Genomic DNA, 16,665 nt, shown 5'->3' on the forward strand with positions numbered 1-16,665 from the left:
TGTCCGAGGTTGAGGAAAGATTTTAGTTCAACACCGAAGTTAGACACAAAATACTGGAGTAACTCAGCGGGTCAGGCAATATCTCTGGAGAAAATGAATAGATGACGTTTCGGGTCGAGACCCTTCTTCAGTTTACTTTAGTTTTGAGATACATCATGGAAACAAGCCCTTTGACCCACTGAATCCTTGCTGACCAAGGGTCACCCGTACACCAGTTCTATCCCACAGGCTAGCGACAATTTATAGCAGCCAATTAACCTACAAACCTGCACGTCTTTGGAATGTGGGAGGAAACGGAAGCATTGAGAGAATCCCCACATGAATGTGGTAACAGTACAGACAGCAACCGAGGACAGGATCGAACCCGGGCCCCTGATGCTGTGAGGCAGCAACTCTGCTGCTGCACCATTGTGCCACATTTGACTTGATAAAAGTAAATAACATTTATAAGAGGCATAGATAGGGGAGACAGTCAGAACCTTTTTCCCCACGATGGAAATGTCCAACACTAGAGGGCATAGCTATAAGGTGAGAGGGGGAAAGTTTAATGGAGATGTGTGAGGTGAATATTTTTTTTACCCAGAGAGTGGTGGGGGCCTAGAATGAACTGCCCTGGGGTGGTGATGGAGGCAGATATGATAGAGGCGTTTAAAAGGATTTTAGAATGGATGTGCAGGGTATAGAGGGACATGGATCACACGCGGACAAATTAGATCAGTTTAAAGACATCATGTTTGGCACAGACAATGTGGGCTGAAGGGCCTGTTCCTGTGCTTTACTGTTCTATATGTTCAGGCAAAGAAACTGGGGAAACAAAAACATACTGGCTCGTTGAGTTCCTCCAGCACTTTGTGTCTCTATTTGTAAATCAGCATCTGCAGTTCCTTGTGTCTGCTAAAATCATTCCTTGCACTATGTCCAACTGGTAGCAAGATAGAATGTTTTATACATTAAGCAAAACTGGAGGAAAAATGCTGGAGGAACTGTGAAGGGAATGGACAGGGTCGGGACCCTTCTGCGTTTGACCTGCTGTATTCCTCCAGCATTTTGAATTTTGCACAATATTCTAGCGTCTGCAGTTCCTTATGTCTCCATTTTAATGCTCCACCGTGAAATCTCTTCAAGGTATGCCTACTCTGAAGAAGGTCTCCTCCTCTCTCTGATGGGAGTTCTGTGAGACCCTCTCTCACTTCGCCCCTCCTCTGGGTCATTTTGTAGAAGCGCCCCGACCAAAACACCGCCTTTCCATTCCCCCCACAGATGCTGTCTGACCCGTTGAGTTCCTCCAGCACTTTGTATTCTATTTAAAATAAGGTTGTATTCAAGGAGTCCCATTAATTTGAGATAAAAGGAAAGTACCGATCGATAAAGATTCAGGAGAACCTTTCATTCAAATAGACTGAAAAGGGGCTGCAGTTTAAAGTGATGAACATTAGGTTTTGTACGTCAATAAATGTCAATAAATATTTGTCTATTTATGATGTGTTGCCTTGTACACAGATGGGCACACATTCAGTTTCTGATAAAGAGATCTTTGATTAACTGTAGAAGCCATTATGAAGAACCAATCAATTATTAATTTGCAATTACCAAAACACAATAAGGCACTGATACGCGTCCTCCATTCTCCAATGTACCTGCTGTTTCTAACCAATTTTCAAAGTACTCCTTTGTTGGAAGGTATGTTTGATTTGTGCACTTCACACAGACAGTGTGGTGCCTATAATATAGTTTTTTAATTCTGCCCAACGATACTTTGGTCTTAATGTTTCAAAACAAAAGGTTTTGCTGTTGGTTAATAAGAAATCTAATGAAATTATGGTTTAGTTTCGAGATACAGTGTGGAAACAGGCCGTTCGACTCACAGAGTCCATGCCGACCAGCCAGCCGTACGCAAACCTACACACACTCTAAGGTCAATTTTACAACTTAGCAAAGTCATTTAACCTACAAACCTGCACATCTTTGGAGTGTGGGAGGAAACCAGAGCACCTGGAGAAATCCCACGCGGTCACGGGGAGAACGTACAAACTCTGTTTAAACAGCACCCATAGTCAGGATTGAACTTGGGTCCCTGACACTGTATGGCAGCAGTTCTAACGCTGCGCCACCGTGCCTCCCCCATTAAGGTCAGATTGGAAAAGTTTTAAAAGAGATGCGTGGGCAAGTTTTTTTTCAGTACAAAGGGTGGTGTGTGCTTGGAACACGCTACCAGAGGTGATGGTGGGAGCAGATACAATGATGGCGTATAGGAAGGTGCAGGGAATGGAGGGATATGGATCACATGCAGGCAGAGGAAATTAACTTGGCATCACAGACATTATGGGCCGAAGGGCTTGTTCCTGGGCTGCACTGTTCTATGTTCCATAGATTTAAAATAGGCAGAGAATGGTCACCTGAACTGTAGCCTGATATTCATTTCCAAAGAGGGGAAGACACTAAGTGCTGGAGTAACTCAATGGGTCAGACAGCATCCCTGGAGAACACAGATAGGCGATGTTTCAGGTCGGGATCCTTCTTCAGACTGAACCCTATCCTGATCCGAAACATCAGCTATCCACTTCCTCCAGAGATGCTGCTTGTCCCGCCGTGTTACTCTAACACTTTGTACTAATAGCTTCTGCAGTTTGTAGTTTTTAGTTTGTAGAGATCCAGCGTGGGAACAGGCCCTTCGGCCCACCGAGTCAACACCGATCACCCGTACACAAGTTCTATCCTTGATGAATATTAGGTTTTGTATTCTGAAGAACATTTGGAATATTGTGAGCAGTTTTGGGTCTCATCCTTCTGAGGATGGATGTGCTAGCATTGGAGAGGGTCCAGAGGAAGTTTACGAGAACAATTCTGGGGACGACTGGGTTAATATATGAGGATAGTTTGAAGGTGCAGGGCCTGTGCTCGCTGGAGTTTAGAGGATGGGGGAGGAGCTCATTGAAATGCACCGTAAATGCCTGGAGAGAGTGAATGTGAAGAGGATGTTTCTAGTAGTGGCAGAGTCCAGGACTCCGCTTGAGGAGCATTTAATTTTGTCAGAGGGTCGTGAATCTGAGGAATTCATTGCCACAGACGGCTGTGGAGCCAAGTCATTCGGTAATTTAAGGAGGTGATCAGATAGTTCCTTGATTAGTAAAGGGGTTGTCCCACTTGGGTGAGTTTGACCTCGATTCATACTCGCAGCATGGTCGACACGAGGTCGTAGGAGGTCTTTGTAACTCTCCTTCATGCTTGACAGTAGTCCCCGTGTCCTCGAGGCCTCAGCTAGGTCTCGGTGTATTTTTCAATATGTTTTCAAAATGCCCGCAAGTAAAGAAAGGTCACCATGGAAAAAATCGATACTTTTTTATACTCGTAGGTTTGGTCGCAGTAGGTCGTAGTAGGTCGGCATGTTATTAATAGGTAATCGAGGGTAGTTGAAGGTAGTCGAAGGTAGTGGTAGATAGGCTTCATCATAGTTGAAGGGAGGTCAAAGGAGATCGAAGGAGGTGGTCTTCACTCTCCACTATTCGGTGTCCAATTATCCCGAAGTTAGTCATAGCTAGTCGAAGCTAGTCTTCTACATAGTCGAAGGAGGTCTTCAACATGACATTTTTTCAAACTCTCCTAAACTCTTCTAAACTCGCCAATTAGGCCGCACAATTGGGACACCCCCTTTAGGGTGTCAAAGGTTATGGGGAGAAGCAGGAGAATGAGGTTGAAGGGCCTGTTTCCACACTGTATCTCAAAACTAAACTAAAGGGCCTGTCCAACTTGCCGATTTTTTCGCCGCTGGATTTTGAAATCTTCGAAATCTTTCGGCGACCCTGATATGTCAGTCAATGACGCCGGCAGTTGCCAAAAAAATCGCCAAGTGGGACAGGCCCTTAAACAGTCAATCCTTTCAGCTGAGACATTAAACTTTTGGCCAGTCTACCTTTCAAAGCCAAAGTCAAGGATCAATCAATCAAAAACAGAAGTCTGAAGAAGAGTCCCGACCTGAAACAAAACCTATCTATGTTCTCCAGGGATTCTGCCTGACCTGCTGAGTTTAACATAGTTTAGAAATACAGAGGGGAAACAGGCCCTTCGTACCACCGAGTGCACGCTGACCTTCAATCAAGTTTTCACACGAGTTCTACGTTATGCCAATTCCATATCAACTCCATACACATTAGGGGCAATTTACAGAGGCCAATTAACCAACAACCCTGTAGAAACAGGGATCTGTGAATGCTAGTTTATTCCAGAGAGAGACAGAAATTGCTGGAGTATCTTAGTGAGTCAGGCAGCAAACTTGCATATTTTTCAGAGTGTGGGAGGAAACCAGAGAACCCGGAGAAAACTCATGCGGTCACAGGGAGAACGTATAAACTCCACACACAGACAGCACCTAGAGTCAAGATCGAACCCGGGTCTCTGTGCTGTAAGGTAGCAACTCCACTGCGGAGCCATGGTCCCACCCTGTTACTCCAGCACTTTGTGTCTTCTTTGCTGAGCATAAACAAAAGCCTGGCTTGGAAAGTCAATAAAACTTTGAAAGTCAATAAGAAGTTCTGAAAGTTGATCAGTGTACCATTTGCTTGCTATCCCCTGCAAAAGCGTCCTCCACATATAGGCGACCAACAGCCTTGTCCATGTGGCTGTTGACGTAGTTTGCGCACTTTCTCCACACCGCGTTCTCCGTTGTGGTGCCATAGAGTGCCTACACATAACAAAATAACCAATAGGATATTTAATAAAACATCACAGTTGTATAAACATTGCAGTTGTATAAAACGTTGGTGAGGCCACATTTGGAGTATTGTGTTCAGTTCAGGCACCGTGATATTGGAAAAATGTTGTCAAGCTGGAAGTGGCATAAAAAGAAGATTTACAAGGGCGTTGCCAGGACTAGAGGGTCTGAACTATAGGCAGAGGTTGAGTAGGCTTGGACTGTATACCTTGGAGCGCAGGATGAGGGATGATCTTATCGAGGTGTATAAGATCATGAGAGGAATAGATTGGGTAAACGCACAGAGTCTTTTACCCAGAGTAGGTGAATCGAGGACCAGAGAACATAGGTTTAAGGTTAAGGTGAAGGGGAAAAAAATGATTAGGAATCTGAGGAGTAACTTTCTCACACAAAGGGTGGTGAATGTATGGAACAAGCTGCCAGAGGGGGTAGTTGAGGCAGGTACTATCCCAACATTTAAGAAGCAGTTCAGACAGGTACATGGATAGGACAGGTTTCGAGGGATATGGACGAAATTCTGGCCGGTGGGACTAGTGTACCTGGGACATATTGGCCAGTTAGGCGAAGGGCTGTTTCCACACTGTATCACTGTGACATCTATGACTTTATTACACTTGGGGCACAGTGGCGTAGCAGTAGATTTGCTACCTTACAGCGCCAGAGACCCGAGTTCAATCCTGATTACGGGTGCCTATCCTGTCTGTACAGAGTTTTTATATTCTCCCTGTGACCATGTGGGTTTTTTTCCGGGTGATCCGGTTTCCTCCCACTCTCCAAACATGTGCGTATTTGTAGATAAATTGGCTTTTGCAAATTGTCCCTGCTGTGTATGATAGAACGAGTGTATGGGTGATCACTGGTTGGCGTGGACTCAGTGGGCTGAAGGCCTTTTTTCGTGCTATACCTCAAAATTAAAACTAAACTAAATCACATTTGAAAGGTGGGGGATTGACCACTTTAAAATGGCTACCTGTTTGGTGAGGATTTTGTTTCCCTAATTTACTCCCAGTTTTAATCCCTGTTCTGAATTATCTGTAGATTTATTTTTAGCACTTTAGATCCTGGTTTCCCTGCCTTAAACCTTTTAGGTTTAAGAGAGTTGCAGTTCTCTATTTTAGACTTTAGAGATACAGCATGGAAACAGGCCATTCGACCCACTGAGTTCGCGCCGACCAGCAATCACCCTGTACACTAAAGGGCCTGTCCCACTCGGGCGTCATTTGCGCGTAATTTACGCGACATCATTTACGTGTCACGTGATGCGCGCATTACGCGCGCATGGTGCGTGGTGACGTAGGCAGTGACGCGTGATCGCGTGCAATGACCCAGGATTTTGGGATGTACAAAATCTTCGCGCACCATCTGCGTGACGCGCAAATGACGCCCGTGGGACAAGCCCTTAACACTATCCTACACACTAGAGACAACTTACAATCTTCACCAAAGCCAATTAACCTGCAAATCTGTTCGTCTTTGGAGTGTGGGAGAAAACTGGAGCACTCGGAGAAAACCCAAGCAGACACAGGGATAAAGTACAAACTCCATACAGACAGCATCCGTCGAACCCGGATCACTGGCGCTGTAAGGCAGTAACTCTACTGCTGCGTCCACTGCATCACTGTAAATTTGCAGGTCAACTATTGTTCAATTTTACGATTGTTCGATGTCAACAGTCACAATCCAGTTACAATCCTTTACCACAGGATGGCAAGAGGGAGCACAAGGAAAAGTGGTTGGTGGTGGGGTGGTTGGGTGGTATTGGGAACAAATTAAATGCAGGGATAAGTGAGGGATTGCAACTGATGGGATTGCCTTAAGCACCAGCAAGAGGCCTTGTTCTACGATGCGATCCAAGACAATAATAAACAGATAAAGTAATCATCATGTTTAAAATTAACGGAAAGGAAACAAATAACTCAGCTTTACTTGATTTTTAAGTGAGGTTGGTCATAAGACATAAGACATTGGTGTAGAATTAAGCTATTCAGCCCATCCAGTCTGCTGCACCATTCATAAAATCATAAGATCATATGTGGTAGGAGCAGAATTAGGCCATTTGGCCCATCAAGTCTACTCCACCACTCAACCATGGCTATCACTCCCTCCTAATTACATTCTCATGCCTTCTCCCCATAACCTCTGACACCATCAATCATTCAATCATACATTTCCTATGATGTCATGGTACCATGTCCGTTTGGGTCAAGGTTTCTACAGCCTTCCCCAATCCCAAACGATGCGTGGAAGCAGATCTTATCTATAACGGTTGCTCTGATTACAACTTTGGGCAGGTTTTGAGCATTTAAATATGAACACAATTCGTACTTTGCGGAAAGCTGTTCTTGTCTCCCTGTAGGCACTGCTTAGACTTCCCATCAGATCCATCACTTGCATCCATACGATGTAGTTTTGAATTTGCCTGCAGATCACATGAAGCAGAAACTTTGAATCTATGTCCAATAGTCTTTGGTTAAATCAAGATTATTGTCAAGATTATGCACGCAGGTACGATGAGGTGCACGTACAATGAAAACTTACTTGAAGCAACCATAGACTCAAGGGCCTGTCCCACTTGGCCGTCATTTGCACGTAATTTACGCGACATCATTAACGCGTCACGACGCACGATGTGCGCGTTGTGACACGCATATGATGTGTGCATGGTGCGTGCTGACATAGGCAGCGATGCGCGGCACCGGGCAGCGTCGCAAGATTTTGTGATGTACAAAATCTTCGCACGCCATCTGCGTGACGCGCAAATGATGGCCAAGTAGGACAGGCCCTTCAGACTACGCACAAAAACATAGATTAAACATAAATTCTACAAGACAGTGAAAAGAAAAAAATTGTGCAAAAGAACAGGACATTAGTGCAAACCATAATAAGAAAACAAGTCCACGATAGTGCAAGAAGTAGTGTTCCGTTGCCGAGGTAGGATTAGGGTTGTGCGGGTCGGTTCAAGAACCTGATGGTTGCAGGAAATGAGCTGTTCCTGAACCTGGTGGTGTGGGACTTCAGGCTTCTGTGCCTCCTGCCCAACGGTAGCAGTGGGAATGGTGGGGATCTTTGATAAGACGCCGCCTTCTTGAGGCAGCGCCTGGTGTAGACGCTTTCAATGATGGGGTGGCTGTACCCGTGATGGACTGGGCTCAGTCCACCACTCTCTTGCGTTTTAAGTATGTTGGAATTGCCGAACCAGGCCATGATTCATCCAAGATATTTTCTACCTAAATTCCTTGCTCCAGCATCTCATTTTGCAACTCTTCAACCCTTTTGTCTTACACCTTCTGTCTTTTCATCTCTGGTCTTTGTCCAACCATCTGCTTTGCAAATTACCCCTCTTCACCTGTGTCTGCCTATTATCTACCAGAGGACATGGGTTTAAGGTGAGGGTGGAAACATTTAATAGGAAGCGGAGGAGCATCGTTTTACATTAAGGGTGGTAGGTACATGGAACGAGCAGCCGGTGGCGATAGTTGAGGCAGGTACTATCAAACGTTCAAAATTTGGACAGTTACGTGGATAGGACAGGTTTAGAGGGATATGGGCCAAATGCAGGCATGTGGGACAATAGTAGATGGAGCATGTTGGTTGGTGTGGGCAAGTTGGGCTGAAGGGCCTGTTTCCACGATGTGCGACACCATGGTTCTGAGATATTTTGTAACCTGATGGTCTCCGCTTTCCGATTTCTGATGGCAGGAATAAAATGGAAATGTGCCCAGGGTGGTGTGGGTCTTTGATGAAATTGGTTTCCTCTTTGAGGCAATGCCTCCCATAGATCCATTTGATGGTGGGAGGATCAGTACCCGTGATGGACTAGACAATGTCCATCAAAGAACCAGTCAGAAGCATGGATGGTGAGTGTGGTTTAATGGTGGAAGCATACCATAGTGACGTAGAAATAAGGAACTGCAGATGCTGGTTTATGAAAAAAAGACTCAAAGTGCTGGAGTAATTCAGCGGGTAAGGCAGCATCTCTGGAGAACAAGGATAGGTGATGTTTCAGATCAGGACCAAGTCCAAAGAAGGGTCCTGCCCCTTAATGTCACCTATCCATGTTTTCTGGCAATGCTGCCTGACCCGGTGAGTTACTCCAGCACTTTGTGTCTTTATTTTTAAGTTATAGTAATGTTCTTTTCCACACAAGACTTTAGATAAACGTACCTGTCACTATACTTCTTGAGGATATCTTCTAACTTCCTAAGATAACCAGGTGCATAAACCACAACTTGCTCTGTTTTTGTCACAGTTAGAGATACACGGGAGAGGATTTGGTTGATAAAATCCATCCACCGGAACGGACGCTGAAGGAAATAAATTGGATACATGTTATGCAGTACACAAAATTCAAAATATTAGAAAAAATCTCTTCACCTCTGGCTCTTTAGAAATTCTGGAAGATGCGGCACGGTGGCACAGCGGTAGGGATGCTGCCTTGCAGCACGAGAGATCTGGGTTCAATCCTGGCTATGAGTGCTTGTCTGTACGGAGTTTGTACATTCTCCCTGTGACCGCGTTGGTTTTCTACGAGAACTTCGGTTTCCTCCCACATCCCAAAGGAGTACAGGTTTGTAGGTTAATTGGCCTCTGTAAATTGTACCTAGTGCGCAGGTTGTGCAATTGAGGTACAGAGGGATCTTGGCATCCAAGTCCGTAACAACACAAGCCGTTAGAGTGGTAATACAAAGGACGATTTTCAGAGGCCAGTTAACCTACAAACCCGCAAGGAAACCGGAGCACCCGGAGGAAACCCACATGGTCACAAAGAGAATGTGCAAACTCCACACAGACAGCACCCAAGGTCAGGAATGAACCCGGGTCTCTTGTGCTGTGAGGCAGCAGCTCTACCCGCTGCTCAACTGTGCCGCCTTACGGTTAAAGCACAACATTTCATTCAAGAAATCATTTACCGTGTTGTTGATACTTAATGGGAAATCAGCTATCACTTTAGAAAGGGGCATCTTGTTGTAGAGTTCATTAGGATCATTTCTATCTTCAGGTTTGATTGTAGCCTATGGCATAAAAAGACATAAATATATATTAATACTTTATTCCTATTTCAAACATAAATAGAGGCAAAATGGTCATCATTATTTCATCAAATAAATGAATAATGTCAAATCAAATCAAATCAGGATTCCTCCCACATCCCAAGACATGCAGATTTGTAGGCTAATTGGCCTCTGCAAATTGCCTCTAGTGTGTCGGGCGAGACTGGATGAGAAAGAGAGATAATGTAGAACTAGTGTGAATGGGTGATCGGTGGCCAGCATTGATACGATGGACCGAAGGGCCTGTTTCCATGCTGTATCTCTCAACTAAACTAAACTAAATTCAAATAAACTAAACTGAACTGGTCAAGCAGAATTTATTGTCAGAGACACACGGAACTGCAGATGCTGGTTTACAAAAAAAGACACAAAGTGCTGGAGTAACTCAACGGGTAAGGCAGCATCTCTGGAGAACAAGGATAGGTGATGTTTCGGGTCGTGCCCTTCTTCAGACTGATATCCCACCTCTCTTCCAGCTATCTCCTCAACCCTCTCCCCCACCACGAAGGGTCCCGATCCGAAGCGTCACCTGTCCACGTTCTCCGGAGATGCTGCCTGACTAGCTGTGTAGCTCCAGCGCTTTAAGTCTTTGGTGCATGTGACAATAAACTAATATCAAACTCAAAATTGAATATATATCATAATTCTAGGACGACACAGTGGTAGAGCTGCTGCCTCACAGCGTCAGAGACATGGGTTCAATCCTGACCTTGGGTGTTCCCTGTGAGGAGTTTGCATGTTCTCCCTTTGACCGTGTGTGCTTTCTTTGGTTTCCTCCCACATTCCAAGGATGTAAAGGTTTACAGGTTAATTGGCTTCGGTAAAAATATTGTAAATTGTCCCCAGTGTGTAGGATAGTGCTAGTGAACGGGGTGGACTCTTTTGAGTCTTTTTTTGAGTCTTTTTTATCTCTAAAATATAAAGTGTACAGTAAAGTTCACCAGCTTCCTCCCTGTTCCCAAAGACGTGCATGTTAATTGGGCTTGGTAAATTGCCCCTGTTGTGTAGGTCGTGGATGAGAAAGTGGGATAACTTGTAATTAGAGTGAACGGGTGATTGATGGTCAGCATGGAATTGATGGGTCGAAGGGCCTGCTTCCTTGTGGCATCTCTAAACTGCTATCACATTATCCCTCAGTTTCCTTCACTACAGGAAAACAATGCCAGCCTGTCCATTCGCTGCCTTCAACTAAAGTCCTCCAATCCAGGCAAAGTCCTAGTGAATTTCCTCTGCAGTGTCTCCTTGATGTCTCTGGCCTTTGTCTGTCACATAACCCCCCAAACCCCCCCCCTTATCTGTATATCTGTCTCCACCTATCATTTATCCTAGCCCCACTGATCTTTTTCAAATATCGTCCCACCCTACAATCAGTCTGAAGAAGGGCCCCGACCCGAAACGTCTCCTGTTCATTCCCTCCACCTATACTGCCTGACCCACTGAGGCGAACCAGCACTTTGTGTTTGGCTCAAGATTCCAGCATCTTCTTTTCTTTGTGCCTCCAAGTATCTATCTCTGCTTTAAATATATTTGAAGACGCTGTGAATATCATTCTTTGAAAAAGAGAGTTTCAAAGACTTCAAACCTTTCTTAGAAAAGAAACGTTTGCCCCATTCCTGCCTGAAGTAGGTGAGGCTTCATGTTTTAGCAATGGAATCGGTCATCACAACTACTTTGGAAGTTTGAGATGAATCTGATTAGTTTAGAGTTTAGTTTAGTGATACAGCCTGGAAACAGGCTCACTGAGCCCACGCCAACCGGTGACCACGTGTCCCTAGTTCTATCCCACACACTAGAGACAATTTACAGAATTCAGTTAACCTAGAAACCTGCACGTCTTTGGAATGTGGGGGAAAACCGAAGCACCCTGAGAAAACCCACGCAGGTCAAGGGTAGAACGTACAAACTCCATCCAGGCAGCACCCGCAGTCAGGATGGAACCCAGGTCTCTGGTGCTGTAATGCAGCAACTCCACCGCTGCACCACTGTGCTGCCCTGATGGCTGCAAAAAAGTAGAAGACTTACATTGGCGATCTCTTTTTCCAGTTGCAACACCATATCCATTTCCTGTTTGACTTCCAATTCAGTCTTGTTCATACCTTTGTCCTTTCGGATTAAGTTAGCTGTTTTCTGCATGAACTCAGAGTAAGCTTCGCACGCCTGTGAAAAAACATTACAATTACATTATTCGCACGCCTGTGAAATAACATTACAAACATAACCTCTTTGAGAAAGACCAACATCCTATCACTTTGATAAATGAATGGTAAACTCTTCAAAGTCTGGATGTCTGAAAATGAGAACGTCTCGAATTATGGTCTTGCCTTTGCAAATTCTTCTTTTATATCCTCCCCAACGTCTTTGCAAATCATTATTTTAGATACAGTGCAAGATTCATACCTCACCCTTCAGGCAAGAAGTGAAAACGCATACCTCCAGATTCAGACAGTTTCTTCCCAGCAGTTATCAGGAAATGGAACCATCCTACCAACAACTAGAGAGCGGTCCTGAGCTACTATCTATCTCATTGGAGACCCTTGGATTCTCTTTTTAACTTAATTTACCGGACTTTATCTTGCACTAAACGATATTCCATTTATCATGTATCTGTACACTTGAAGTCTCATTTGCAATCATGTATGGTCTTTCTGTTGACTGGACAGCATGCACCAAAAAGCTTTTCACCTTGTTTGACATGACAATGAACTAAACTAAACTAAAATAAGCTAATCTTTCGTATTATCCTCGATATCTTTCAAATTCGTCTTTTACATGTCCTTTATTCGTAATCCGGCATCTGCAGTTCCTTTTGTCTCCACTGTAATGCTTCTCTTTGAAGTCTCCTCTTGATGTCTACTTTGCAGAAGTTCTCTTCCTCTCTCTGACCGGAGTTCTGTGGGACCTCTCAAACTGCTCTCCCTCTGCGATTCGCCGCTGCTCTACTGTTCAATGCCCTTGTTCTGGCCCAGACTCACTACCACGGCCACATGTGATTCATCTTCCTCTTTCCTCTTTCCTCTTTAAGAAGAGCTCAAATTGTGCTGCCAAGTTTAGTTCACTGAAGGTGGCAGCATAAGTCGATAGGGTGGCAAAGAGGGAGTATGGTATTCTTGTCTTCGTCACTAGGGTCATTTAATATAAGAGTCAGGAATTCATGATGCAGCTCTATAGGACTTTGGTTAGGCCACATTTGGAGTATTGCATGCAGTTCTGGTTGCTCTGAATTATAGGAAGGCCATGGAGACTTTGGAGAGGGTGCAAAGGAGGTTTACTAGAATGTTGCCTAGATTAGAGGGTTTCAGCTACAGGGAGAGGTTGTTCAGACTTGGATTGTTTTCTCTGGAACATTGAAGATTGAGTAGAAACAACAAAATTATATACAATTATAAGAGGCATAGATAGGGTAGACAGTCAGAATATTTTCCCCGGGGTGGAAATGTGCGACACTAGATGTCATAGCTATAAGGTGAAAGGAAGAAAGTTTAAAGGAGATGTGCAGAGCAACTTATTTATACAGAGAGTAGTGGGGACCTGGAATGTATTGCCAGGGGTGGTGGTGGAGGCACATATGGTAGTGGTGTTTAAGAAGCTTTTTGATAGGCACATGGACATGCAGGGGAAAGAGGATTATGTAGGTGAGATCAGTTTAACTAGGCATTATGTTCAGCACAAACATTGTGGGCCGAAGGGCCTATTCCTGTGCTGTACTGCTCTAGGTTCTGGAACTGCTGCAGTATTATCCTGAATGTGTTCGAAACAAAATTCTCTCCCTGGACCTTCGCAGGTCCTGATCCGAAATGTCCCCAATCCATGTTCTCCAGAGATGCTGCTTCACCCATTGAGTTACTCCAGCGCTTTGTGTCTTTTTGTGAATCAACAGGAACGTGGTTAGTGAGACAAAGACATTCAATGGAAACTAATATAATCCAAGCACAGATGTGGCCTCGAGATCATAATCATTCACACCAAAACCTTGGTAGAAAACCCCTCGCACTTAATAAAGGCAAATGTTCATCACCTGTGTTTATTTACCAACTCGTAAATTAACCAAGGAAGTAAATCACACCTATTTATCAAAGAACACATGCACACTCCTGGTGTTTGTCACACCGAGGCTAATATCTCACACGTAAACTGTTTGAATGTGGGCATTAAGAATATAGGCCCATTTGAGGTGTCTGTTTCTCATTTGTAATTTACGGAAATTAGCTCCATCTGGGCTCCCAATTAGACACATATGTTGAATGTAGGAACAACTGTTGGAAAAGACTGGAAATTTGGATTTTTGGCACAGGGTAAAAATGGCATCTTCAAAACAATGCACGGTTGATATGTGGAGCACAGTCTAGTGGAGGCTCTTGGATGAAAATAAGAAATTAATGCATTTTGTTAGGGCTTTTCAGAACATCCCAAAGTACCTTTGGGTGTGCAGCCACTGTTGCAACACTGGAAATGAGTAGACAGGTTGTCAAGATGTTGTCAAGTTGGAAAGGGTACAAAGAAAATTTACGATGATGGTGCCAAGACTAGAGGGTCTGAGCTATAGGGAGAGGTTGAGCAGGCTAGGACTCTATTCCTTACACAAAGGGTGGTGGGTGTATGGAACAAGCTGCTGGAGGAGATAGTTGAGGCAGGTACTATCGAAATGCTTAAGGAACAATTAGACAGGAACATGGATAGTGTGTAGGAAGGAACTGCCGTTGTTGGTTTAAACCGAAGATAGACACAAAATGCTGGAGTATCTCAGCGGGTCAGGCAGCATCTCTGGAGAGAAGGAATGGGTAACTTTTCAGGTCGAGACCCTTCTTCAGACTAGTCAGAGGAAAGGGAAATGAGAGATATAGACAGTGATGTAGAGACATAAAGAACAAATGAAAAAAATTAGCAAATGAAAGTTATAGAAAGTTTGATCTATATCTCTCTACATCACTGTCATTATATCTCTTGTTTCCCTTTCCCCTGACTAGTCTGAAAAAGGGTCTCGACCCAAAACCAATTCCTTCTCTCCAGAGATGCTGCCTGTCCCACTTAGGTACATGGATATGACAGGTTTAGAGGGTTATGGGCCAAAGGCAGGCAGGTGGGACTAGTGTAGATGGGACATGTTGGTCGGTGTGGGCAAGTTGGGCCGAAAGGCCTGTTTCCATGCAGTATGACTCTCTCCCTCTCTCTCTAACTTGCCCAAATGATTCCACAAAAGTTCTGACAAATTTGCAGATGACACAAAAGTGGTTGGTATTGTAGATAGTGAAGATGGTTGTCAAAAATTGCAGCAGGATCTTGATCGGTTGGGCAGGTGGGCTGAGGAATTGATGAATTGAGTGAATTGAGTGTTGTAGAGCAGAGGAATCTAGGAGTCCGGGCACATTGTTCCTTGAAAGAGGCATCACAAGTAAATAGGGTGGTCAAAAAGGCTTTCATCAGTCAGAGTATTGAGTATGGAAGTTGGGAGGTCATGTAGCAGTTATATAAGAGGTTAGTAAGGTCACATTTAGAGTATTGTGTTCAGTTTTGGGCACCATGTTATAGGAATGATGTTGTCAAGCTGGAAAGGGTGCAGAGAAGATTTACGAGGATGTTGCCAGAACTCAAAGCCCTGAGCTATAGGGAGAGGTTCAGCTGGCTAGGACTCTTTTCCTTGCACAAAGGGTGATGGATGTATGGAACAAGTTGCCAGAGGAGGTAGTTGAGGCAGGTATTTAAGAGACCTTTGGACAGGTACATGGATTGTACAGGTTTGGAAGGATATGGGTCAGGTAGGGCTGGTGTGGATGGGGCATGATGGTCCGTGTGGTCAAGTTGGGCCGAAGGGCCTGTTTCCATGCTTTGTGACTCCATGACTATGAAAACACCAACGAGATCATGAAGAGATAATCTTTTTACTGCAAATAGTCATTGCAGAAATTATACACAAGACAGTATGAACAGTTTAGCTTAGTTAATTATTATTGTCACGTGTACCGAGGTACAGTGAAAGGTTTTATGTTGCGTGCTATCCAGTCAGCGGAAGGACTATACATGATTACAATCAAGCGTCTACAGTGTGCAGACACAGGATAAAGGGAATAATGTTGAATGCATCATGAAGTCCTGCACAGTCCAATTAAAGATAGTCTGAGGCTCTTCAATGAGGTAGATGGGAGGCCAGGACTCCTCTCTAGTTAGTGAAAGGATGGTTCACTTGCCTGATAACAGCTGGGAAAAAAATAGCTTTCTTCGTCTTCAATGACAAAGTAAGTTGAGACGTAGATGAAGGAAGGTACTACAACATTTAAGATACACTTGGACAGGTGGATGGATAGGAAATGTTTAGAGGAATATGGGCCAAAGTTAAAAAATCTCCCTCAGGTTCCTATTAAATCTTTCCCCCCACACCTTAAACCTATATCCTCTGGTTCTTGATGTAGTGTACGGGTGATTGTTGGTCAGCGCGGGCTTGATGGGCCGAAGGGCCTGTTTCCGCGCTGTATCTCTAAAACTAAAACTAAAAACAAAATTAATTAGTGACCATTTCCACATGAATATCTGGAGCAGATGTGAAGCCCGGAACCTTCATCACTCATGTTTGCTGTGAAATACATCCCATGGTAATGGATAACAGCTAGTTATCAGCAACAGTATCAATAAAAATAAGGAGAATTATAAATATAAGGGTGCAGGGGCTATCGCTCCAGGGATTCCAGTCCTAACTGGTCAAGATAGATGCTGGAATGTACATAACCTAGGCTCACGGAAAACAGCTCAGTAATATGCGTTTGATTGATCATTTGAAGCATACAGGAAAGATAGGAAAGGTTCAGAGGGATACGCACCAAATGCAGGCAAATGAGTAGAAACAAAGAACTGTGGATGCTGGTTTACCAAGGAAAGACACAAAATGCTGGAGTAACTCAACGGGGGAGGCATTAT

At 44.2% G+C, this 16,665-nt stretch overlaps 1 protein-coding gene across 3 annotated transcripts in view; it reads right to left on the reverse strand.

Moving 5' to 3' along the window:
• mme (membrane metalloendopeptidase) overlaps window positions 1–16,665 on the reverse strand; it is a 105,992-nt gene that overhangs the window by 31,039 nt on the left and 58,288 nt on the right. For all 3 annotated transcript variants that reach the window (XM_033031797.1, XM_033031798.1, XM_033031796.1), the window contains exons 9-13: window positions 11,782–11,916; window positions 9,619–9,720; window positions 8,873–9,012; window positions 7,034–7,127; window positions 4,550–4,678 (exon numbers count right to left, since the gene is read on the reverse strand). In XM_033031797.1, the coding sequence (XP_032887688.1) occupies window positions 4,550–4,678; window positions 7,034–7,127; window positions 8,873–9,012; window positions 9,619–9,720; window positions 11,782–11,916 (600 nt within the window). The remainder of the gene's footprint in view (window positions 1–4,549; window positions 4,679–7,033; window positions 7,128–8,872; window positions 9,013–9,618; window positions 9,721–11,781; window positions 11,917–16,665) is intronic.

The sequence above is a fragment of the Amblyraja radiata genome, chromosome 13, assembly GCF_010909765.2.
Source record: "Amblyraja radiata isolate CabotCenter1 chromosome 13, sAmbRad1.1.pri, whole genome shotgun sequence".
NCBI lineage: Eukaryota > Metazoa > Chordata > Chondrichthyes > Rajiformes > Rajidae > Amblyraja > Amblyraja radiata.